This window comes from Scleropages formosus, chromosome 1 (assembly GCF_900964775.1).
Source record: "Scleropages formosus chromosome 1, fSclFor1.1, whole genome shotgun sequence".
Lineage (NCBI taxonomy): Eukaryota > Metazoa > Chordata > Actinopteri > Osteoglossiformes > Osteoglossidae > Scleropages > Scleropages formosus.
This window is the reverse complement of record NC_041806.1, coordinates 27,053,994-27,073,252: the sequence shown is the minus strand read 5'-3', so window position 1 is coordinate 27,073,252 and position 19,259 is coordinate 27,053,994. Positions and strand designations below refer to the sequence as shown.

At 46.6% G+C, this 19,259-nt stretch overlaps 2 protein-coding genes across 4 annotated transcripts; one reads left to right on the top strand and one right to left on the bottom strand.

Moving 5' to 3' along the window:
• Positions 1–550: 550 nt before the first annotated feature.
• On the bottom strand, positions 551–7,277 carry tbccd1 (TBCC domain containing 1). Of its 3 annotated transcripts, none has more exons than XM_029250613.1 (8): positions 7,230–7,277; positions 6,344–6,531; positions 5,038–5,402; positions 4,782–4,943; positions 4,144–4,510; positions 2,912–3,098; positions 2,320–2,823; positions 551–1,177 (listed from the first exon to the last, which is right to left on the bottom strand). In XM_029250613.1, the coding sequence occupies exons 3-8, from the start codon at positions 5,365–5,367 to the stop codon at positions 988–990; spliced, it is 1,740 nt and encodes a 579-aa protein (XP_029106446.1). In that variant the 5' UTR covers positions 5,368–5,402; positions 6,344–6,531; positions 7,230–7,277; the 3' UTR covers positions 551–987. The 3 variants fall into 3 exon arrangements, with proteins under 3 accessions (XP_029106446.1, XP_029106442.1, XP_018587898.1); XM_029250609.1 differs by having other exon boundaries at positions 6,344–6,586; positions 7,230–7,247; XM_018732382.2 differs by lacking the exon at positions 6,344–6,531 and having other exon boundaries at positions 7,230–7,271.
• dnajb11 (DnaJ heat shock protein family (Hsp40) member B11) lies at positions 6,086–14,500 on the top strand. Its single transcript, XM_018732385.2, has 11 exons — positions 6,086–6,311; positions 7,246–7,519; positions 8,275–8,431; positions 9,428–9,525; positions 9,775–9,907; positions 10,045–10,187; positions 10,291–10,373; positions 10,743–10,800; positions 11,926–12,037; positions 13,113–13,272; positions 13,476–14,500. Exons 1-11 carry the CDS (start codon positions 6,242–6,244, stop codon positions 13,538–13,540), a joined length of 1,353 nt encoding a protein of 450 aa, XP_018587901.1. The 5' UTR covers positions 6,086–6,241; the 3' UTR covers positions 13,541–14,500.
• The last annotated feature ends 4,759 nt before the right edge of the window (positions 14,501–19,259 follow it).

The window sequence follows — 19,259 nt, the reverse complement described above, 5'->3', positions numbered from 1 at the left end:
TGTCCATATATGTCAGCTGGGCTCATTGCACATCATTCTGCATTTGCACGAAGACAGAAGGCGTAGTCTGTACAGCGGGCCTCAAAATTATCGGCGCCCGTCATAAAGGTTTCAGGACGCAGTATAAAATGGGAAGCATGAATAAAGACGAGGATAAAGGAAAAGGGGGAAAAAACCCACAGGCTTCCCTGCACCTCTTGCCGCATCTCCTTCAAATGAAAAATTGAAACACGAGCAACAATGTTTTCTTCACCAATACATTTCAAAAGTATTGGATCCTCTTGCGCTGTTTCTCGTAAATGCTAACACAAAACATCTAACATTGAGCACTACAGTAGGAAAGCATTAAATCACACAATGTGAGTGATGCTCTGGAGGATCTTCACGATTTTGTGTTTGAGATTTCATGGCCAGTACAGTGTTTAACCAATTTCATACTCTATAAAAGCATAACTGCTAGGAAATGAGCTGTATTTGTGTACTGCTTAGCGTATTGTTCACATTTACGTGAACATAACCACTGAAAGACCTTCGGGGAGGGTGGGGGAGCTTGTCAGAAATACAAATTTATTCATTGTGCTCTTACAAAACAGATCAGTGCTGCTACAGCAAAACAGAAACACTACAGCTGAAATACTTGGTATTCAATAGAGACAAGTAGAGTGATTTACAGCGCAAGGCGGGTGTACAAAACATTTCCTGTAAAATGTACAGTGGTAAATTCAGAGGAAAATGACACTTTGGAATCTCCCTTTGTGTTTCTCAGGTCTGCTACGAATCGTGAGACGATAATGCAGCACTCGCGTTGCTCCACGCGCTCAAGAGAAATGCTGCCAAGGGGGCAGTTCGAAGGCCACGGCACAGGGGAAGAGAGAGACGTGGCACGTTTCTCTGGCAGTGCCCCACAAATTGGAGAGTGGAGTTGCACCGTCTCCCTGCACCCTCAGCGAGGAGTGAAGCGATGTCGCCCCGGAGCTGGTGCCTTCATCAGCAGGCGGTAGGCATCCGCATCACCGCCTCCCTTCGGTCCGGACGGCTCGCATCGGGGCCACCCGTATACGTGGAGGCGTCCTCGGACGACGGAACGAGGCTGTCCAGCTGCTGCCTGTTGCCGGACTCCAGCAGCCACTCGTGGAACTTGTGCTCCACCAGGGTCTGGAAGGTTCTCCGCTGCTCTCTGGAACACAGCACAGGAAGAGGGTGAGAGTGATGTGGCAAAGCAAAGCCTTAGTTTAGCCGCAGTTTAGCCCCCAGTGCGGCCCCTTTCCAGCCCGAAAACAAAAGTCCATCTCAAGCGGAGACAATTTCAAGAAAAATGCACTGTTGAGCGCGTCCTTGTCGAGTATCGTTGAAACGGAACCTGCTTGGTTTGCACACAAAGAGCAGCACATATGACAGAATATGACGTTAAGGCGTCATCGCACAACACACCTCTCTGACATATTAGCAAGAGAGGCACGTGTGAGGATATATACAAGTGTCAATGGATATATATATATATATATATATATATATATATATATATATATGATTTGCTCAGAATGCTACTATATGACACACGCGCCAGTAATTGTTCTTCTGTAACAAAGTTCTTTTTCCCTGTGAATTTCCTGCTGGGCACAAGGACTCACCCTTTCCGGCCCCTTGCTGAGTACGAGCACTGCGCTCAACGCTCCCACATGCAGAGTTTAAAGGAACACGTGGAACTGGTCAAACTGGTCACTAAACACCCGTTATGTCACATGAGAAACACCAATTCTCATTAAATACCCATTCTGTGGTAAAAGTAAGGGACACGGGGGTTTCTCACACGTTCAAGGAGCGCTGTACTTGAATGTGCATAAATGCCACATGCTGTACTATACGGTTTTCTTTCATTTAGTGAACAATAATTATTAAACTCATATCAATATGAGTGCAGTATGTACAATGTACAGTGCACCATGCTGCTCTATTTTCACTTTCATTTCTCTGTCTATTGTCTGCTCATCTTTCTTCTCGGTGCCACCAGAACCATCATTTTGTTGACTGCTGGCCGTTTTCAGTAAAACGTAAACGGAGGAGCGTCACAAATTCAGCTGCTGGACACCCAGGGAGATCGAGATGCGAGCGGTAAGAAATGCGGTTCGACAACCGGCCGATGTTCCCCTGCAGCTGACGCATCGCTCCCTCTTACGCCGAATGAGCAAAGCGCACGGGTGGATCCCAAGTCGCGCGCGTGAGCGGCCGAGGACAACCTGCAGCTATTCTCACAACGTGATTTTGGCCCGTTGGAGAGATTTAATGAGTGTGATGCGAGTCGGGTTCGCAGCCACTCACTTATTGAGATCCGCATCCTTCACCATCTTCAGCCAGTCCTGCAGCCGCTGCTCCCGGCACTCAAGCGCTTGCTGGTAAAGTGGGGGCAACCCTCCGGGCACCTCGCACGTGTCCCCCTCCATCTTAAAGGGCACCACCAGGGGGCAGAGCTCTGCCGGCGGCAGCAGGCGGTAAGGGGTGCGATCGGGAGCCGCGCCCTCGGCACCGAGCAAGAGCGGCCGGTCCCAGGCGTTCGGCACCACGGCCAGGCCCACAGAGGCCATGTGGTCCTCCAGGGAAGGGTAATGCGTGTGGAATGGTGCCAGCACAAGCGCCACGTTGCCGGGCAGCAGCAGGGGCCGGGTGGGAGTGAGGATGTGGAAGGTGCAGGAGGACGAGGAGCCCACCGTCAAGCGGCCCGTCACGCACACCAGCCGCACATTCTCGCAGTTCTGCACGTGCACGCCGATCTCCACCGGGCCCAACACCACTGTGCTGTTGCGGCACTTGTCCAGGCTCACGGACCTGCAAGGCAGAGACGGCGGCCGTAAGCACATCGGCACGGCGGGCACCATCCACGGCCGCCGTTGGCGGCCTCGGTGCACAAACATACCTGAGGGGGGAGAGCAGGTAGATGAAGGCCTCGCTGCAGCGGTGCACTTTCACGTTGGCCCCCTTCAGCTTCTCCGAGTCCTTGGCGAGCGTCTGACGGAACACCTGGGCCATCACCACAACCTTGCTGCCCGGCGGAGCTGCAGGAGTGTTCCGTGCAATCCTGGCTCTCCTCATAGCGCCCTCCACTGGCAGAGAGAGGCACAATTTCCAGCTTCACCAATTACACACACACACACACACACACACACACACACACACACACACACACACACATTTTCTGAACTGCTTGTCCCATACGGGGTCACAGGGAGCCGGAGACTACCTGGCAACTCAGGGCGTAGGGCCAGAGGGGGAGGGGACACACCCAGGATGGGACGCCAGTCTGCCGCAAGGCACCCCAAGCGGGACTCGAACCCCAGACCCACCAGAGAGCAGGACCCAGTCCAACCCACTGCGCCACCGCACCCCCCTGTGCTTCACCAATTATTCCCTCTTTATTCCTGCTGCTCTTCGTTCAGTTACAGCAGAGCTGCTGAGAACAAATCACATCTGCACACAAATTAACTGTTGGAATAAATCAATTTGTGAAGAAAAAAAAATCAGTTTTTCCCCCTTCAGCCAATCATTTTTGTAATTCCATCCTTGCTCAGCCTGTGTGCATGTTCTGCTAATGTCTGCGTTTCCTCTGCACGCTCTGATTTCCTCCCGCAGTCCGCAGAAGTGGTTCAGGTGAACTGGGCACTCCAAATGGCCCAGAGTGTGTGGCATTGAATGGGTTTTCGTGTGTGTAGCTAACCTGACTTAGGATAAGTGACTGGTTGGTGTCCCATCCAGGGTTTGCCCCCCCCCCCGTGGACGGATGCAGTGCATGTTGCGTCCAGGTAATTTTTCCAGAAAATATCCATCTGTAATGTGTGTGTGTGTGTGTGTGTGTGTGTGTGTGTGTAACTAAGCGGCTCATATCCTTACTTCAGTTTTTTTATACTACAATTACAGTTATTTGTTTAACTGACACTTCCCTCCAGAGCCACCCACAATGTTACATTTGTACTGGCGCACTTCAGGGTACATATCTTGCTAAGGGCCACTACTGCCAGCAGGGGGCGGGATTCGAACCCGTGGCCTTGAAACCCAAAGAGAACAGCTTTAACCACTGCATAGTGGACCTGTTCCAGTGGTCCAGGCTGGTCAGAGCCCCGCCGCAGGAACGATCCCTGCAACAAGCGCTACCTTGCTGGACCCAAGCCAACTTCTTCCCGGAGCGCAGGCAGGCAGACACTCCAAAGGGGTTGAGGCTCAGCGCCCGATGCAGCCAAGCCTGCAGGCGTCGCAAGGAGAACGAGCGGCTCAGCTTGGAGTACCCAGCCTGGACTCGGACAGCATCGTGAGCCAGAAGGCGGTGCAGGGGCCGCACCGCACCGCCTTGGCCCAGCGAACCCTCCAGCAGGAAGCCGAGTCCCTGCAGGGCATCCTGGGACAAGTGGCTGTCCTGCACCACCTGGCCCGATGCGCTCAGCTGCCCCGGCTCCACCAACAGCTCGAGCAGCTCCGCCAAGTGGCTCTGGATGAAGGTCATGTGCGCCTGGTCATCCCAGTTCTGCGGTGCGGGTGTGGAGAAGACGAAAAGGAGACCGTTTTCCAAGTTTTAGGAGAGGACGAGAACCTCAGAGCAGCGGGACGCTTCATTGCCAACTGCTGCAGTGAACTTGCTTTTTTTTATAACTTTATTGTTCACTCTTTATTGTATTACTCTTCATTTTTCTTCATTATTTACTTGCAACTTCTCTCTGATAACTCTTCCTTAGTCATCAGGTCTTTTGGGTGGACCTAGTGTCCTCCGCTAAGACTCCCCCCAGGAATGTCCTCACCTTGCTCGGAGAACTGGCTTTCGTTTCACGTTCCGAGGAGGAGGACGGCGACGTGCTCCGCGAACTCGGCCATTCCTCCCCGATGAGGGAGGTGCGCAGAGACATCCGATTGAACTGCTGCATGTGGAGGAACAGCAGGAACTGCAGCGTGTTCACGGAGAGCTGCCACAGACGAGAGAGACACACGTGAGGGGTGCGACAACTACTGCCGCTGGGTGGTGATGGCGATGACGACGCACGTGACGCCCGTACTCACCCTACTGCGCATCCTGTCCAGCTCCCTGGGCGTAGCGCACTGCGACAGGCCCTCGGCCCACTCCAGCCTCTGACCAGGCGTGTGGGGCCGCAGCAGGTCGAAGGTCTCCAAGTAGAGCCAGGCGAGCTCCTCGGACAGTTGCAGCTTGCCACAGGCGATGTGGCGCCACATGGGCCAGCCCAGGTGGGGGAAGCAGCCGTCCCGCGTGCGCACGTACGTGGCCATCTTGCGCAGGTAGTGCAGGCTCAGCTTGGAAGGAGGCGCCACCTGAAGCGCCCCGAGCAAGAAGGGTTCGAGGCGCGGCCAAACCCTTGCGCTGCATTCATCCATTGTCGCCGAAATGGGGAGCCTGGATGGGAGGAAACCTGCGGGGAGACAAGAGCAAAACTGGGGGTGACGATGCTTCGACCGCGTGTCTGCGGGATGTCTTGTCTGGGGTCTCGCTCCACCGCAGAGCGTAGCCTCGGCCGCACCGACATCGCTTGGCTCGGTTTTGCTCTTGTCCACCACCGATCCCGTCCAAGCGAAAAGTTCTTCTTCTCATCCTTTCCTCTACGTTACCGCATTGGGAACTTGCGTCTCTGTGGACGATGAGTCTCAGACGGGAAGAGAACACGGGGATCACGTGTTTCCTGCCCCTTAAGGTGCAGCAGGTCACTCCTGCACGTCTCAAAGGTCCACCCCCCCCCACTTATGAACCCTGCGCTATAACAACCCACGTGAAGTTGTATCTCTCCTTTCCTTGGTGTCACATCCGTGGGACAAATGCCTTAAGCTACCGTCACACCTGTAAAGCAAGCAAATCACATCCGTGTCCTCAGCCCTGGTCACTGCACGGTCATCAACTGCCAGCGAGAACTTCCCACAGAGAGGAATCCAGAGCGGCTTCCGGCTCCGCTCGCTGCTGCTCCACGCAGTCAGTGCACCGACATAGTGACGGGAACGCGTTGCTCGCACCTTTCCTCTCGAGAGCGCTCACATTCGACAAGCGCGCAGGAACGTGATGCAACTGTGTGTGTGTGTTCTGCATGTGGGTCACGTGTTCGGAACTGTGGAGGAGGCCGCGGCTCTAAGCCCCGGGGGAGGAACGACCTCAGTCGGGGGGTTGGGGGGGGGTGCGCGCCACCTGGAGAGCAGCGAGGGACAAACACACACAGACTAAAGCGAAGTAACGCCTCGAACGCAGGGAACTCGTCGACAGCGGATGAAAGGCAATTTAAAAACGCCCCCAAGTTCCCATCATAACGACGGGTGCAACTGCAAGGCCCGCGCGAGTGAGTGAGTCCACCAACACCCGGCGGCTCACCTTCCGCTGCGGCGTCCGCGCCAGCCTCCAGCCTGCCCACGCGCGCGTCACATAAAGTTGTTTTCCAGCGGAACTTTCGCTGTTTCTCTTCTTATGGAGTCTCGCGCCGTCCGCCCGCTTCCTAGTCGCAGCGCGCGGCTCGCTCTCGGTGGCGCGCTTCGCTCACGGGCACGCGCGTGTCGGCTCCCCTAGCGACATAAAGCGAACGCGTAGCGTGCAGTTCCGTACAGTCTGTATTGCGTGCTATACTTGGGAAAAAAAAGAGCGCGCTTTAAGGAATTACTGTATTTTCAGTACAGTCTATATTCTGACCAAAGTTGTACTTTTGTGCGCCGTTTATATAAACACACTTTTACCATATTGAGTTTTTTTTTTTACATTAACTGTTTATACCATTTTTAATAAGTGTTTCGTTTGCTATAGTAATTTGATGCACTCTGACGAGTGTTTAGTACTCGTCCCGTCCGGATACATACGATGTGACTGTGATGTACGTCGCTTTGGAAAAAAGCCTGTGCTAAATGGATAAATGTAAATGTAAATTACACTATTATTTTACCGGTGTGATCGCATGTGTCCAGGCATTGCAGAACTCACTGGAATTGTGCAGATCAAAGATTATTTGATTTCTTTAGTGGAAGAAATTACACTTTGATCATCCACGTATTTACAGAGGGAACTAGGATAACAACATACATTTATTAAATGTATGTTATTTGTTAGCCTAGTTCCCTCTGTAAATGATTTAATTGCCTGGTAAATACTGTAAGAGTGATCAGTCTACATTGCATAATTTCTTCAAAAATAATTAATAGGGATATAGCGGCGATAAGTAAAACTTTTTGCTGAACATTTTGTGAATGGTTAACAATTGTTGCTCACTCACTGTTTGATCGCTGTAGGAGGGCTGTGTCGAAGCTCGACCGAATTGGGCGCTGTCTCTTTAAGAGTCAAGGGGGGAGTGGTCACAGGGAGGCGGGCTCTTCCGGGCCGAGCTGCGCGTGTCTGCGGGAAGAGGAAAGAGCCGTCGGTGAACACGAGCTTATCCGGCTCCGAAAGAAAAGCGAGCTCGGTAGGACTCTCCGGAAAACCGGCAATGTCTGTGGCTCTTCGACGCGTCAAACTGCGGACTGTGTGCTGCCTGCTTCTTTACTTTCTGACGGCAGTGCTGGCAGGGTGAGTACTGCCTTGTAGCTTGCGCACCGGATCGTGTCGGCGCTCCGCGTGCTGGTACACATGTTGCACTGTGATTGGTCGACACGGCTGAGGCCGGCGCGCGACTGGCTCCTGCTCCGCAGCAAATTTATTTATTGTCATTGTCATCTCTAAGTTTCTATTTTAGACATTTACATCGAGAAAACCACACAGCACGGCACTGTCTACTAAATAAAAATGTTTCTACAGTTATATTCGTTATTGATTTTTAATTTATGAGCTAGTATTTTTGAATATTATCGTCAGTTATGTGGGAAAATGATACAAACTTTGTGTGCTAGCTAGTACGTCGTGTCGTGCTTCTTTTTATCACGTATACACACTGACTGACTGGTCCTTCTAGCGCAGCTCTGACACTTGTCTCTTTGCTGTACCGCACCCCTCTATTAATCAATATACATTTGTAAATGGGAAAAAAGTCCAGAATCATGATTGGCAGGAAGGCGAAGGGCTGACAGGTGCACATGTATTCATTTGTATTATAAGTGTATCGGTGACGTGGCAGAAAAGCTCTAGTGAATCAACTGTCATGTTGTCCAGTTGCTTGAATTCCAGGTAATGCATTTGGTTGAGCACTTTGCTGCTTCTTTTAAATCAGGGCTACAGGCATGCTCCTCTGTGGAATCTGTCTCACCTGATGTGGGGCATTGGGCTTGTTCTTCCTTTTCTTTTCTAATTATTGTTTAGTTTAAATTTCTTGCCCATCTTCCATCCAGACGCGATTTCTACAAAATCCTGGGGGTGCCTAAGTCGGCGTCCATTCGTGACATCAAGAAGGCGTACAGGAAGCTGGCCTTGCAACTGCACCCCGACAGGAACAAGGACGACCCCGAGGCGCAAGACAGGTTCGCCGACCTGGGAGCGGCGTACGAGGTACGCTTTCCCGGGACAGAGAGTTTGCAGGAGCTACGGGAACGACGCCGTGTGGCCTGCTGCTCTGTTGTGTCTCGCAGTAAGAGACTAGATGTAGAGAGTAATTGCTCTGTCATCTAACTGTGCAAAAAGCTGAACGGAACAGTGCCAGTTAAAGAAAAAAAAAAAAATGCACCCAAAATCTTAAAGGGAAAACATTCTGTATATTTCACTTTGAAAAAACTTTGTAACAGTATATCAGTTTATTGGTAAAAGTTTTTTTTTTTTAAAAAAAAAAAACAACTTAAGGCCAGTATTGTCTGGTGGGGCTTAAGGTTGATTAAACCGCAAGCGTAATATATATTATTGATACGTGCTGCTTTGGTTGCCGCAGGAAACGGAGTCATCTGATTGGTCGCTAAGACTTTGTGGCTCGTGTTGATTGGTCGCTTGCTCTGTGAGAGTTGCCCTGAGGGTCGCTACTGTGAGGATGGGGGACATCAAGTGTTAGTCTGAAACATGCACTATAGCATGGGGAATTATATCACTAACTGCTTTTGACCTTAATATTTTAACTGTTATCCAAACTAACTTCACTCACCTTGTTTCTGAATATATAAAAATGTTATTGACTGTAAATTTAGGGTAGTTTTTTTTGGGGGGGGTTGGTCCAGCAAGTGTATATACAGAGAATCTTTTATTGCGTTGCGTTCAGGTCAGCAGTGTATTATGCTGGGGCAGCATGTGGCATAGTGCTTCAATGCTGCCGCCTCGCACTCAGGAGTGTGGCTCGAGTATCACCTCTAGCTGTAGTACCCTTGACCAAGGTACTTACCCTGAATTGACACAGTCAATAATACCCCACTGTTTAAATAAGTGAAAGGAGCTTAACATTGAGAGCCTCTGGGGGAGGGGGATATGCTAAATAAGTAAATGTGGATGTTTGTTTTTTTTTTTTTTTTTTTTACGGAGACCCATGAGAGTTACATGATGTGTTAACACCTTAATATTATGTAGGTACTTTCGGATGAAGAGAAGCGAAAACAGTATGACATGTATGGGGAGGAGGGCTTGAAGGAAGGCCATCACAGTTCTCACGATGACATCTTCTCCAGGTGTGTATTGCGCTCATTTGCATATTTTAACAAGGACGCACTTCTAGTGGATAAAGAGGCTGCATTCAAAGGTGTTTCTTATTGAGATTGTAACCACAGAAGCTTCAGCATTTTCCTTACACCACATCTCATTTAAGAACTTAAAAACAACTTCCAGATCAAGATTTCCTTCATGTAGATGTGAAAGTGCTCTTTGGTAACTGCTGCTCGTTGTATCGGGTTGTGATGTGTTTCTTTCCTGTGCTCCAGTTTCTTTGGAAACTTTGGAACTTTCTTTGGTGGAAACCAGCGGCAGCAGGACAGAAATGTTCCTCGGGGGAATGACATTGTACTCGACCTGGAAGTCACGCTTGAAGAGGTGTATTCCGGCAACTTTGTCGAGGCAAGTTATGTGGTCCTGACATTCTGGAGGGTATCATACCAGTGAAGGTAATATGATGTTGGACATCATGCTCATGCACCCACCTGTTTTTATGCTCTTCACTCTTGTTCTGGTGGATTTTTGCGTTTTTTCCTCAGGTGGTGCGTAATAAACCAGTTGCCAAAGAGGCCCCGGGGAAGAGGAAATGCAACTGTAGACAGGAAATGAGGACTACACAGCTGGGGCCGGGGCGCTTCCAGATGACTCAGGAAGTTGTCTGTGATGAGTGTCCCAATGTGAAGTGAGTATTTGCATTCGGAGCAGTGCAGTTGGATGTGAATTTGAAGGTTATGTGGCTTGCTTTCATAAGGGGCTGTAGTAACACTACTCATGTGTCTCATCAGACTGGTAAACGAGGAGAGGACCCTAGAGGTGGAAATCGAGCAGGGGGTGCGGGATGACATGGAATACCCCTTCATCGGAGAGGGTAAGCGAGGGTACTGTAGCGTAGAAGAGCAGGGCTTGTTGTCTTGCATGGCTCTTTTTGGTTGCTGTAACAATACTGAGAGAACATAAATGTAGCAGATGCTTTTCTCCAAAGGGATATACATCTCTGGGAACCAAAAAGTGTTTTGTTGTATACAAAAGTGCATTATACCCACAGGAAGAGAGATTTGGATCCAGATTTATGAACCTTGAGTACAGTACATTTCTTGCATGTCACTGTATAAACTGATGTACAGTACACCAGTAGCTGTATATGGTTTTTTGTTTGTGATAAAAACAAAATTGTTGCGTTGAGAGTGCTGAATATAATTCTCCATATTCAGTTACACCCTATTGTCACTTTCCACAGGTGAACCACATATTGATGGAGAACCAGGCGATTTGCGTTTCCGCATAAAAGTCATGAAGTAAGGCTGACGCTGCATTTTTATCATTTTAACATTTTACAAATGTTGATGTTTCGTTTCAGTCTACCCATTTTTTTTTGTAGTGGCACTTATGGGTTTTTCTGCTGAGGAAAGGAGACCATGTTTGTATGTTGTTGCCACCTGCTCTTTTGAATTTTTCAATATGTCCTGTTAAACAATAAGAAGTTTAGTTAATTTCAGGCTTATATCAGGCATTGTATTTCGGTAACTATTGTTTGTGAGACTTCCATTTTGGCATTACCTTATGTGCACTGATACTTTCTTCCTCTCTGAACAGTCCATCAGCTGGCATGAGTGACCTGCTGGCATTTAACTTTATTTTAACAGGGCTGCTATAACCCTCTCTTCTGTGTCACCTACTTGCCCTCGCTTTGAGAGCAATGGGTGTCAGTACAGAACCTCATCAGCTTTCTTGCCATATATCTTCATGTCTTTGCTCAACGCAGGGTCACTAAATTGCCTGAACCATTAATTTATTTGATCTGGTGTCTGCTGATGCGGGGGGCGCGGTGGTGCAGCGGGCTTGGCTGGGTCCTGTTCTCTGGCAGGTCTGGGGTTGAAGTCCTTCTTGGGCTGCCTTGCAGCGTACTCGCGTCCCGCCCTGGGTGTGTCCCCCCTCCCCCTCCAGTCTTGCGCCCTGTGTTGCCGGGTTAGGCTTTGGTTTGTCATGACTCTGCTTGGGATAAGCGGTTTCAGACAGTATGTGTGTCTGCTGATTGTTAAAGGGTAGGAGGAGCCATGTAACATGTTACAGGTGTGATCATACATCGGAGAAAATTGCGTTGACTTGATTGTTTTATTTTGTTCAGCTCCATTACATTGTATCTTTCACTTGTGAGGAGTAATGGGCCTGTTAAATAGTGTTACATCATTCAAATGATTACTTTGTGTGAATTCTTGTGGGGAATAATTATGAAAAAGCAACCAAAAATGAGAAATGCCATCAGGATATGTCTGTCTACAGAAATGTATGTGTATGGCTCCAGCAGCACTACTGTAGTCTTTGCTTCAAAGAGCAGCTTTGTGCAAAAGGATGTTTGCATCACCATACAGAACTACTGTACATGTAGGGTTGATTGACTTGGTGAACATCTTTCTTCCAAGGCACCCTGTATTTGAGCGTAGAGGAGACGACCTCTACACCAACGTCACCATCTCCCTGGTGGAGGCACTCGTGGGCTTTGAAATGGACATCCATCACCTGGATGGGCACAAGGTGTGTAGCTGTACTGTCTCGTGCAAAGTCTCACCTTAGCAAGTGGTTAGCAGACGCATGCCTGTGTATGTGTCTTTTTGCTGCTATCTAAACCTAATTCTTTCTTGAAAACATGCTTGTAAGGGGCGGGAGGGATCTGGATACCCAAGAAGTTTTGCCATTATTTCTCATTAGAAAAATCTTAATCGCTCATGAACATATAACGTATAACGGGTACCATACTATGGTTGGAGATGGGAGAAATCCGTAGGATGTTCACAGCCGACATTGTCTTTTAACAAATGTAAATGGACTGTGGCTGGATGACATGGTGTGCAGAGGCGTTGTGTGGAATTATGTCACTCTGTTTAATGATATAATTATGTAACGGCCAAGGAGTATGGTCCCGCTTCAGGTAACAAGGTGTAATCTGACAGTATTACCTTCCTAAAGAGGATAACAGCTGGAATGCACCACTAGATAGATTGGTTTCAACACCAAGTCTAAATGAAATGTCTTGGCCTCCTCAGTCATTGCATGTAAAGATTACTGAGCTTTGTGGAAAGTCCTGCAGCACAGATTAGATTTCCACCTCATTAATTTCTCTCAAACCTGGAGGGTTTCCTACTAGAGAATGGACCAGTGTTCCCCTTCACGCACTTCAGGACTTTTATGGTGTGACAGCAGTACAAGAACGGTAAAAAACTTAGTGGAGCAGTAGGACCTACTGCTTATTTGCTTGTTGATGTTCATGTAATGCACTTGGTTGTTCTTAACCTTGCAGAAATGGAATGGCTGATCACTCCAGGTGATGTTCAATACTAATTTATTCAGGTTTCCTCAAGTGTTGTCAATGATCACATGGATAAAAAATTACACTGGTGCACCTCTAGCAGTTTTCTTAGATTTGGCCTGTACATATGTCACATAATGTGCTTGGTGTAATGTTTTGAACGGTCTCATCCATGCATTCAGCAGCTCAGTGACACATTATTGGAGCACATGCAGCAATGACGAGCGTGTGCTGCAATATGTGTGGACCGCACTTGAGCACTGCTGTTCTGTTGCCTCTAACAACAAGCTGTCTTGGGGTCAGGTTCACATTGTGAGAGATAAGATCACCAAGCCTGGGGCCAAGGTGTGGAAGAAAGGAGAGGGTCTGCCCAACTTTGATAACAACAACATCCGGGGCTCACTTATCGTCACATTTGACATCGAATTCCCGAAGGAGCAGCTCGACGAACAGCAAAAAGAGGGTGAGAGAGAGAAAGCTTTGGACGGGGTTCAGGGATACGTACAAGGAGAGAGTGAAAGGCAAGATGTGAACGGGAGCATTGGGCAGGAAGTGTTGTGCAGCATATTTAAACATTTTCCTGTAAGTCATCTTCAGTAAAGGTAAATGGTAATGAAGAGTATGAGTAATATCTTCAGCCTGTGTGTGTGACCTTTTTTGTTCCAGGGGTGAGGCAGTTGCTGAAGCAAACACCGGTACAGAAGGTGTATAATGGTCTACAAGGATATTGATGTACGGATGCACACAAGAACTGTTTCTTCAAAGGTGCGCAGTTGCACAGGACAAAGCATTGGGCCCTATTTATTATTCCACATTGTGCTCAGGATGGTATCATTTCCCGTTTTGTTTTGACTCACTGTCATTTTGTTTCAAGCTATTTTCACACTCCCTTTCACAGCAATGCAGATGTAGAAGATGCACAGTGGTGGAAGGGAATGTCTGTGCCCTTTTCAGCATTTTGTTTGGATTTTTTTTTCTTTTTTTCCCACCACTTGTGCTGTTGCTCTGTGTTGAATCATAACGATGTCCCAACCTGAATTTCCACTGAGCTGCACCCTGCAAGGTTTGCAGCTAACAATGAAATTGTTGACGTCCACCGGCAGAGTAAAGCTGAGGCTTCGTCTTTGACAATGCTCCATTGGGTGACAAAGCAAGCACACCCTTCTGGAATTCTACTAGCCTGGAAATGCTGGAAGATTTTAAATTTTCTTTTTATTTTAAAAAATTTTCTCCCATGTTAAAAAAAAAAAAAAAAAGTACAGTCTGGTATTTTGTTTTTCATATCTAACAGATTGGCATAGGAAGGAGAATTCTAAGACTTTTTCACTTTAAATGTTTTTACTTTCCTGTTCCATCTTGCAGTTCAGATTGTTCATTTTTTGTGTGTTCTTCTATAAATCAGCTTTTGGATTTAAATCACAATAGGGCTTTTTTTTTTTTTTTTTTTTTTTGTCCATCCTTACAAGTGAGTTGACCTCTTGCAGGTCTATAGATGTATGATGGAGCTTTAGAATGGCACTCCCCACTACATGTTCTCTCAGTTCAGAAATGACTACAGGCTATATTTTCTCTGGACAGCCCCTGCCTGAGTCAGTGGTGAATACCAGACCGTTTTGTGGAGTGCTCAAGAGGAAAGATGAATAATGTAATTTTCATTGGAAAATTGGATATTAAAAAGTTTGTTTCAGTAAGTTTGGTTCCCTTCTATTTCTTGTCCTTCTAGAGTTTAAGCTTAAGTGCAAATGTGTCATCAAAAAGGATCTATGGCATACAGGCATTCTTTTACAGCAGTGATCAGCACTCTCATCTGTTATGCATAGTGGCTGTGCTGCCTTTTCTAAAATCTGCACCTGGCGTATGTCACTTAAAACAATTTGAACAGGAAATATGAGTTGAGGCACTCTGTTAAGGTGTCAGATCTTCAAAATTCTTGTTTCCCTTCATTGCTGACAGTAGTTTCAGCAATACATAAGTTTTCACAACCTCAACCTGGTCTTAACGAAACGTACAGAATTACTTTGCAGCTACAGTCCAATGGCCAGTACGTTAAGGTCAGTAGTTTGTACGTTCACACTACATTCCACCACAATGGCTGTGAACAGGGTTTCAAGGTAACCTTGAAATACTGCACTGTAACAATATTATAACGCTTGCCAGGATGCACTGGCCTGCTCGTGTGGATAGAATAGGATAGGCTAGTGTTGCTGCTTTCGATGGAGACGGATGACATTTGACTGCTGCCGTAATATGCGGTTCCCACTGAAGTGGTTACAGTGTGGATACCAGGATCTGGATGCATGGTCCGTTGGTCACATTATTCCAGCTCTCTTCAGGCAGATCACATCCAGTTTTACTTGAAGTTTTGTACCAATAGAGATCAGGAAAGGGTTAATGCTGTTTCAACTACCACTGCATATGCAGTTAATAAAAGTGCAGCCACTATATATGTGGAAATGATAATAGAGCAGAACAATAGAGCACAGTACCAGAAACATACAGGCAGCAATTTCATGCTTTTACTCTCACTCACCATTTCTTCCAGCATTGACAGGCCACGTAATCTTGGAAACCAAGAAAAGTGCTTTTCATGCACTTTTTCATCACGAGTCGTTTCGAGGTCCCTCACCTCTATTCCATAGGAGCCAGAGTTTGTCAACATTTAAATGGCTCATTATACCATTTTACTGAGTTTGATTTTGCTCAGCCATCGATCAGCATGGAGGGAGCTGGTGAAAAAGAACTTCTCTTTGGGGTGTAATCTCAAAGGAATGCTTCATTTTAATGAGAATATTTTATCCCCCCATTAAGAGGTGTACATATGGAAAATTTTGAAGATACTGTTCAAATTAAAATTGTTCCTTGTGGACTAATTAAAAATGAAATAACACTGTTCACTGAGCTGTTGGTAACAGTAGATGTGCAATATTAGTGACAAAGTAGAAAAAAAACAAACACAAATAATGCAAGGAAAACTATAACCTTAGAGAAGGGGGAGAATGTTTCCTAAATACTACATACTGTACACTAATGCAGTGTGAAGACAGTACATGCTGCAGATAAAAATATACAGTCATTACAATGTATTTCCCAACATTTGTCATGTTTTATGTTTACTTGATTTCCTGATTAAGCTCATTCTTGGTTTCCAGTAGACTAATTTACTTCATTCATCCTAAGCATGAACCCAAGCGTACAGCTGGACTCGGAGTTCAGCCGAAAAGTGCTGGCATGTGCCTCAATTCATCTCCCCTCCACAAATGTGAAACATGTAAACTTAAAGGCAAAACAGATCTGCAAATAATTTGCATGGGGATTATATTCATACCAACAAGAGCTTCATATTTCATGGTCCACTTGTACTCGTGATGAGAACATCTTTAAACTTCGACTTTTATTTCATTTAACCACAAAACTCAGCCTCCAGTGCCATTCCGGTGCTGTTGATCCTATGGATCTTTCCATTTTCTGCTATTCGCACAGAATTGAGGAGATAAAAAGCAATTTGGCAGATGTTGCTGAACCTCTTCTGCATTTAAGTATGTGTGAGCAGTGCCAGTGCAGAGATTCTGTTAGTAACACTCTTTTTTACTAACACATACTGGTGGTAATAATAAGTGAAACTGACACATTCAATATTTTCCAGCTTTGTAAAATTTCTGTACTACATAAGAATTGATTAAGGAGATTGTTGGTTGATTGAGCCAATAAAATATATATATATATATATATATATATATATATATATATATATTCTCTATCATTTCTAATTTATATATAAATTAGAAATGATAGAGAAAATTGATGGTGTTTGTAGCTCACGTTGTTGACTGAGATGTTCAGGTGCTCATTGGCGAACACCTGAACATATAATTTTTATTTACTTTTTTTAAAATTTGGAGTTGTCAATCCACCAGTACAGCATGTCTTTGGACTGTGGGAGGAAACCCATGCAGATATGAGGAGAACATGCAAACTCCCCACAGACTGAGGGGGGGGATTGAACCCATGTCCCCTCACAGCAGTGCTACTCACCCTGCCACCCTGCCACCCTCACTTTTTATGAGTATTCATGTTAGACTGTTTCATAACATTTGCTGTTTATTCAGTGCTTTATATAAAAGGTCTTTCAATTGTACCTATTTGTACAGCTGTATATTTTACTAGAGTAGTTTAAGGTCTTAGCACCATGGTCACTGCTTTGCTACCTACTGCGCTTTCTGTTGTCCTTCACCTAAGGCAGCTTGTTATTGTCTTTGGCTTTTAGTATTTAATTCAGCTAAATGGTAAAGACACGGTAACTCCTATCTCTTCAGTTTCAGCTACATTTGGACAGTATCACATTTACGGGGGGGCCTTGCGGCAAAGTCGATTGAACCGAGTCCTGCTCTCTGAGGGTTCTGGGGTTCAAGTCCCGCTTGGGGTGTTTTGCAGTGGACTGGCGTCCCATCCTGTGTGTGTCCCCTCTCCCTCCAGCCTTATGCCCTGTGTTGCCAGGTTAGGCTCTGGCTCCCCATGACCCCATATGGGACAAGCGGTTCAGACAATGTGTGTGTGCAGACAGACATTTACAGTGTTTTCATGACTTTAATCATCTTATGGAAATATATATTCATATTTCCAGCCGTTTCATGTGTGTAACCCAACCCCACACATGTTTGTCAGCAGGGCTCTGTCACGTTGTGTGTTTCCAGTGACATATGCAGTGTGTGTGCAGCCTGCTGACACTAATGTGTGACACGAGGTTAACCCGGGCTACACCGCGCCTGACCCCTGTCGCGGGAACACCTGCTTCCACTTACGCTGAAACCATTGGTGCTCGGCTGAACCCAAAGGCACTACTAATTGAAACACGGCGGTGTTTCCCCGGAAAACCACCCCCCCCCTCACACGTGTGTGTGGCCCTGTGTGTCTGTCTGCCTTCAGGGGAGCTGTTTTTCTGTGTGATTAGCACCAGTGTTTAGCGCGTGTCTGTGGATGCACGTCCCCTCACACCAGTCAATGTATGTGTTACACACTCATTGTACTGTGTGTCACATGTATTTGCGTAAGTGTGTCCGTTCACATTTCTGGAGGTGAAATCCTTCTCACCGTGAACGTTGTTGTACACGTGTATGTGTCTGTCATCTTTAGCTGGAGCCGATGCATTGTCCCTCCTGCAGATCCCTTCCCACGACCGTTGCCTTTTGTTTCCAGTAAATCTGGCAGAATGTGGTATGATCTTCCCTTCTTTCTCGCTCGCCCTCCTCTCTCATGACCTCCTTTAATTCAAGTGTTATTATATTCCATTTCAAAGCTTTCAATGTGCTCTTCTTCTGGTGGTTCCCATCTGGAGGACTCGGGGGGGCAGCCTAAACATGTGTCTCTTGAACACACACACACGCACACACACACACACACACACACAGAAACCACAGATATTAGAGACACTGTGGATGACTGATCCCATTGTGGCCCACATCCCTAATCGCTATCAGTATGGCATGGGGCTCCGGGGACCTAGGCTCACTCTTCTGCCAACACATACAATACACTGAGTCACTCCCAGAACTCCACATGATTTTACTAAATCCACGGAGGCCTGAGGTCAAATGAAATTTGTACAGGAATAGATGAATCACTACTGGCTGAGATGCTCTTATGGCTTCTGCAGTCGGAATGTTTTGCTACAATTCCTCGGATATCATAGCATACATACAATATACGTACTGTAAATGTATTTTGATATATATATGAATGTATATGTATACAGTATATCTATGTGTGTATACATGTGTGAGTGTGTGTGTGTGTATTTATATTAATTCATATAGCAGATGCTTTTTTCCAAAGCGAGATACATCTCAAGCAACAATACAGAGTTCATCACATCAACAGGAGGAGAGATTTGGATGCAGACACGTAATTCCTGAGTTCAGTTAATTTGTAACATTCCACCATATGAACCAGTGTTCATTACATGAGTAGCTGCATATAGGCTTGTCCATTATTAAAAAATTTGTAATTAAAAATGATTAAACATGACAAATGTACACATTTTTGAACACGTTTGAGATTAGGTGACAAGTGAGTCCAAAAGAGCTGAGACGGGGGAACGTAGCAGTCTGGACGGGGTGTAATGAGTGATCAGGTCATATCAGGTAGATATCAGGGAGCAGATGTGTTGAGAGTTTTGTAGGAAGTAACCAGAGTCTTCAGTTTGATCCAGGCAGATATAGGAAGCCAATGTAGAGAATGAATACATGGGAACACTTTGACAGATCAAACTTGACTCGTGCAACAGCATTGTGTATCAGCTGTAGAGGTTTGATGACAGAGACCAGAAGGCCAGACAGGAGAAAGTTGCAATAGTCCAGGCAGGATGTCACTATGGTCTGGACCAGGAACTGTGTAGAATTCGTTATGAGATAAGGGCGGATCCTGCGGATGTTATGCAGAATGTATTTGAAGGAC

Excerpts from the sequence above, each read along its gene's own strand:
- tbccd1 (XM_029250613.1), bottom strand. The coding sequence starts at position 5,367 with ATGGATGAATGCAGCGCAAGGGTTTGGCCGCGCCTCGAACCCTTCTTG. Across the intron at positions 3,099-4,143 it reads GTTGGCTTGGGTCCAGCAAG|TGGAGGGCGCTATGAGGAGA; the intron begins GTAGCGCTTGTT and ends TCTCTCTGCCAG. Across the intron at positions 2,824-2,911 it reads TACCTGCTCTCCCCCCTCAG|GTCCGTGAGCCTGGACAAGT; the intron begins GTATGTTTGTGC and ends TCTGCCTTGCAG.
- dnajb11 (XM_018732385.2), top strand. The coding sequence starts at position 6,242 with ATGAAAGGCAATTTAAAAACGCCCCCAAGTTCCCATCATAACGACGGG. Across the intron at positions 9,908-10,044 it reads ATTCCGGCAACTTTGTCGAG|GTGGTGCGTAATAAACCAGT; the intron begins GCAAGTTATGTG and ends TTTTTTCCTCAG. Across the intron at positions 13,273-13,475 it reads CGACGAACAGCAAAAAGAGG|GGGTGAGGCAGTTGCTGAAG; the intron begins GTGAGAGAGAGA and ends TTTTTGTTCCAG.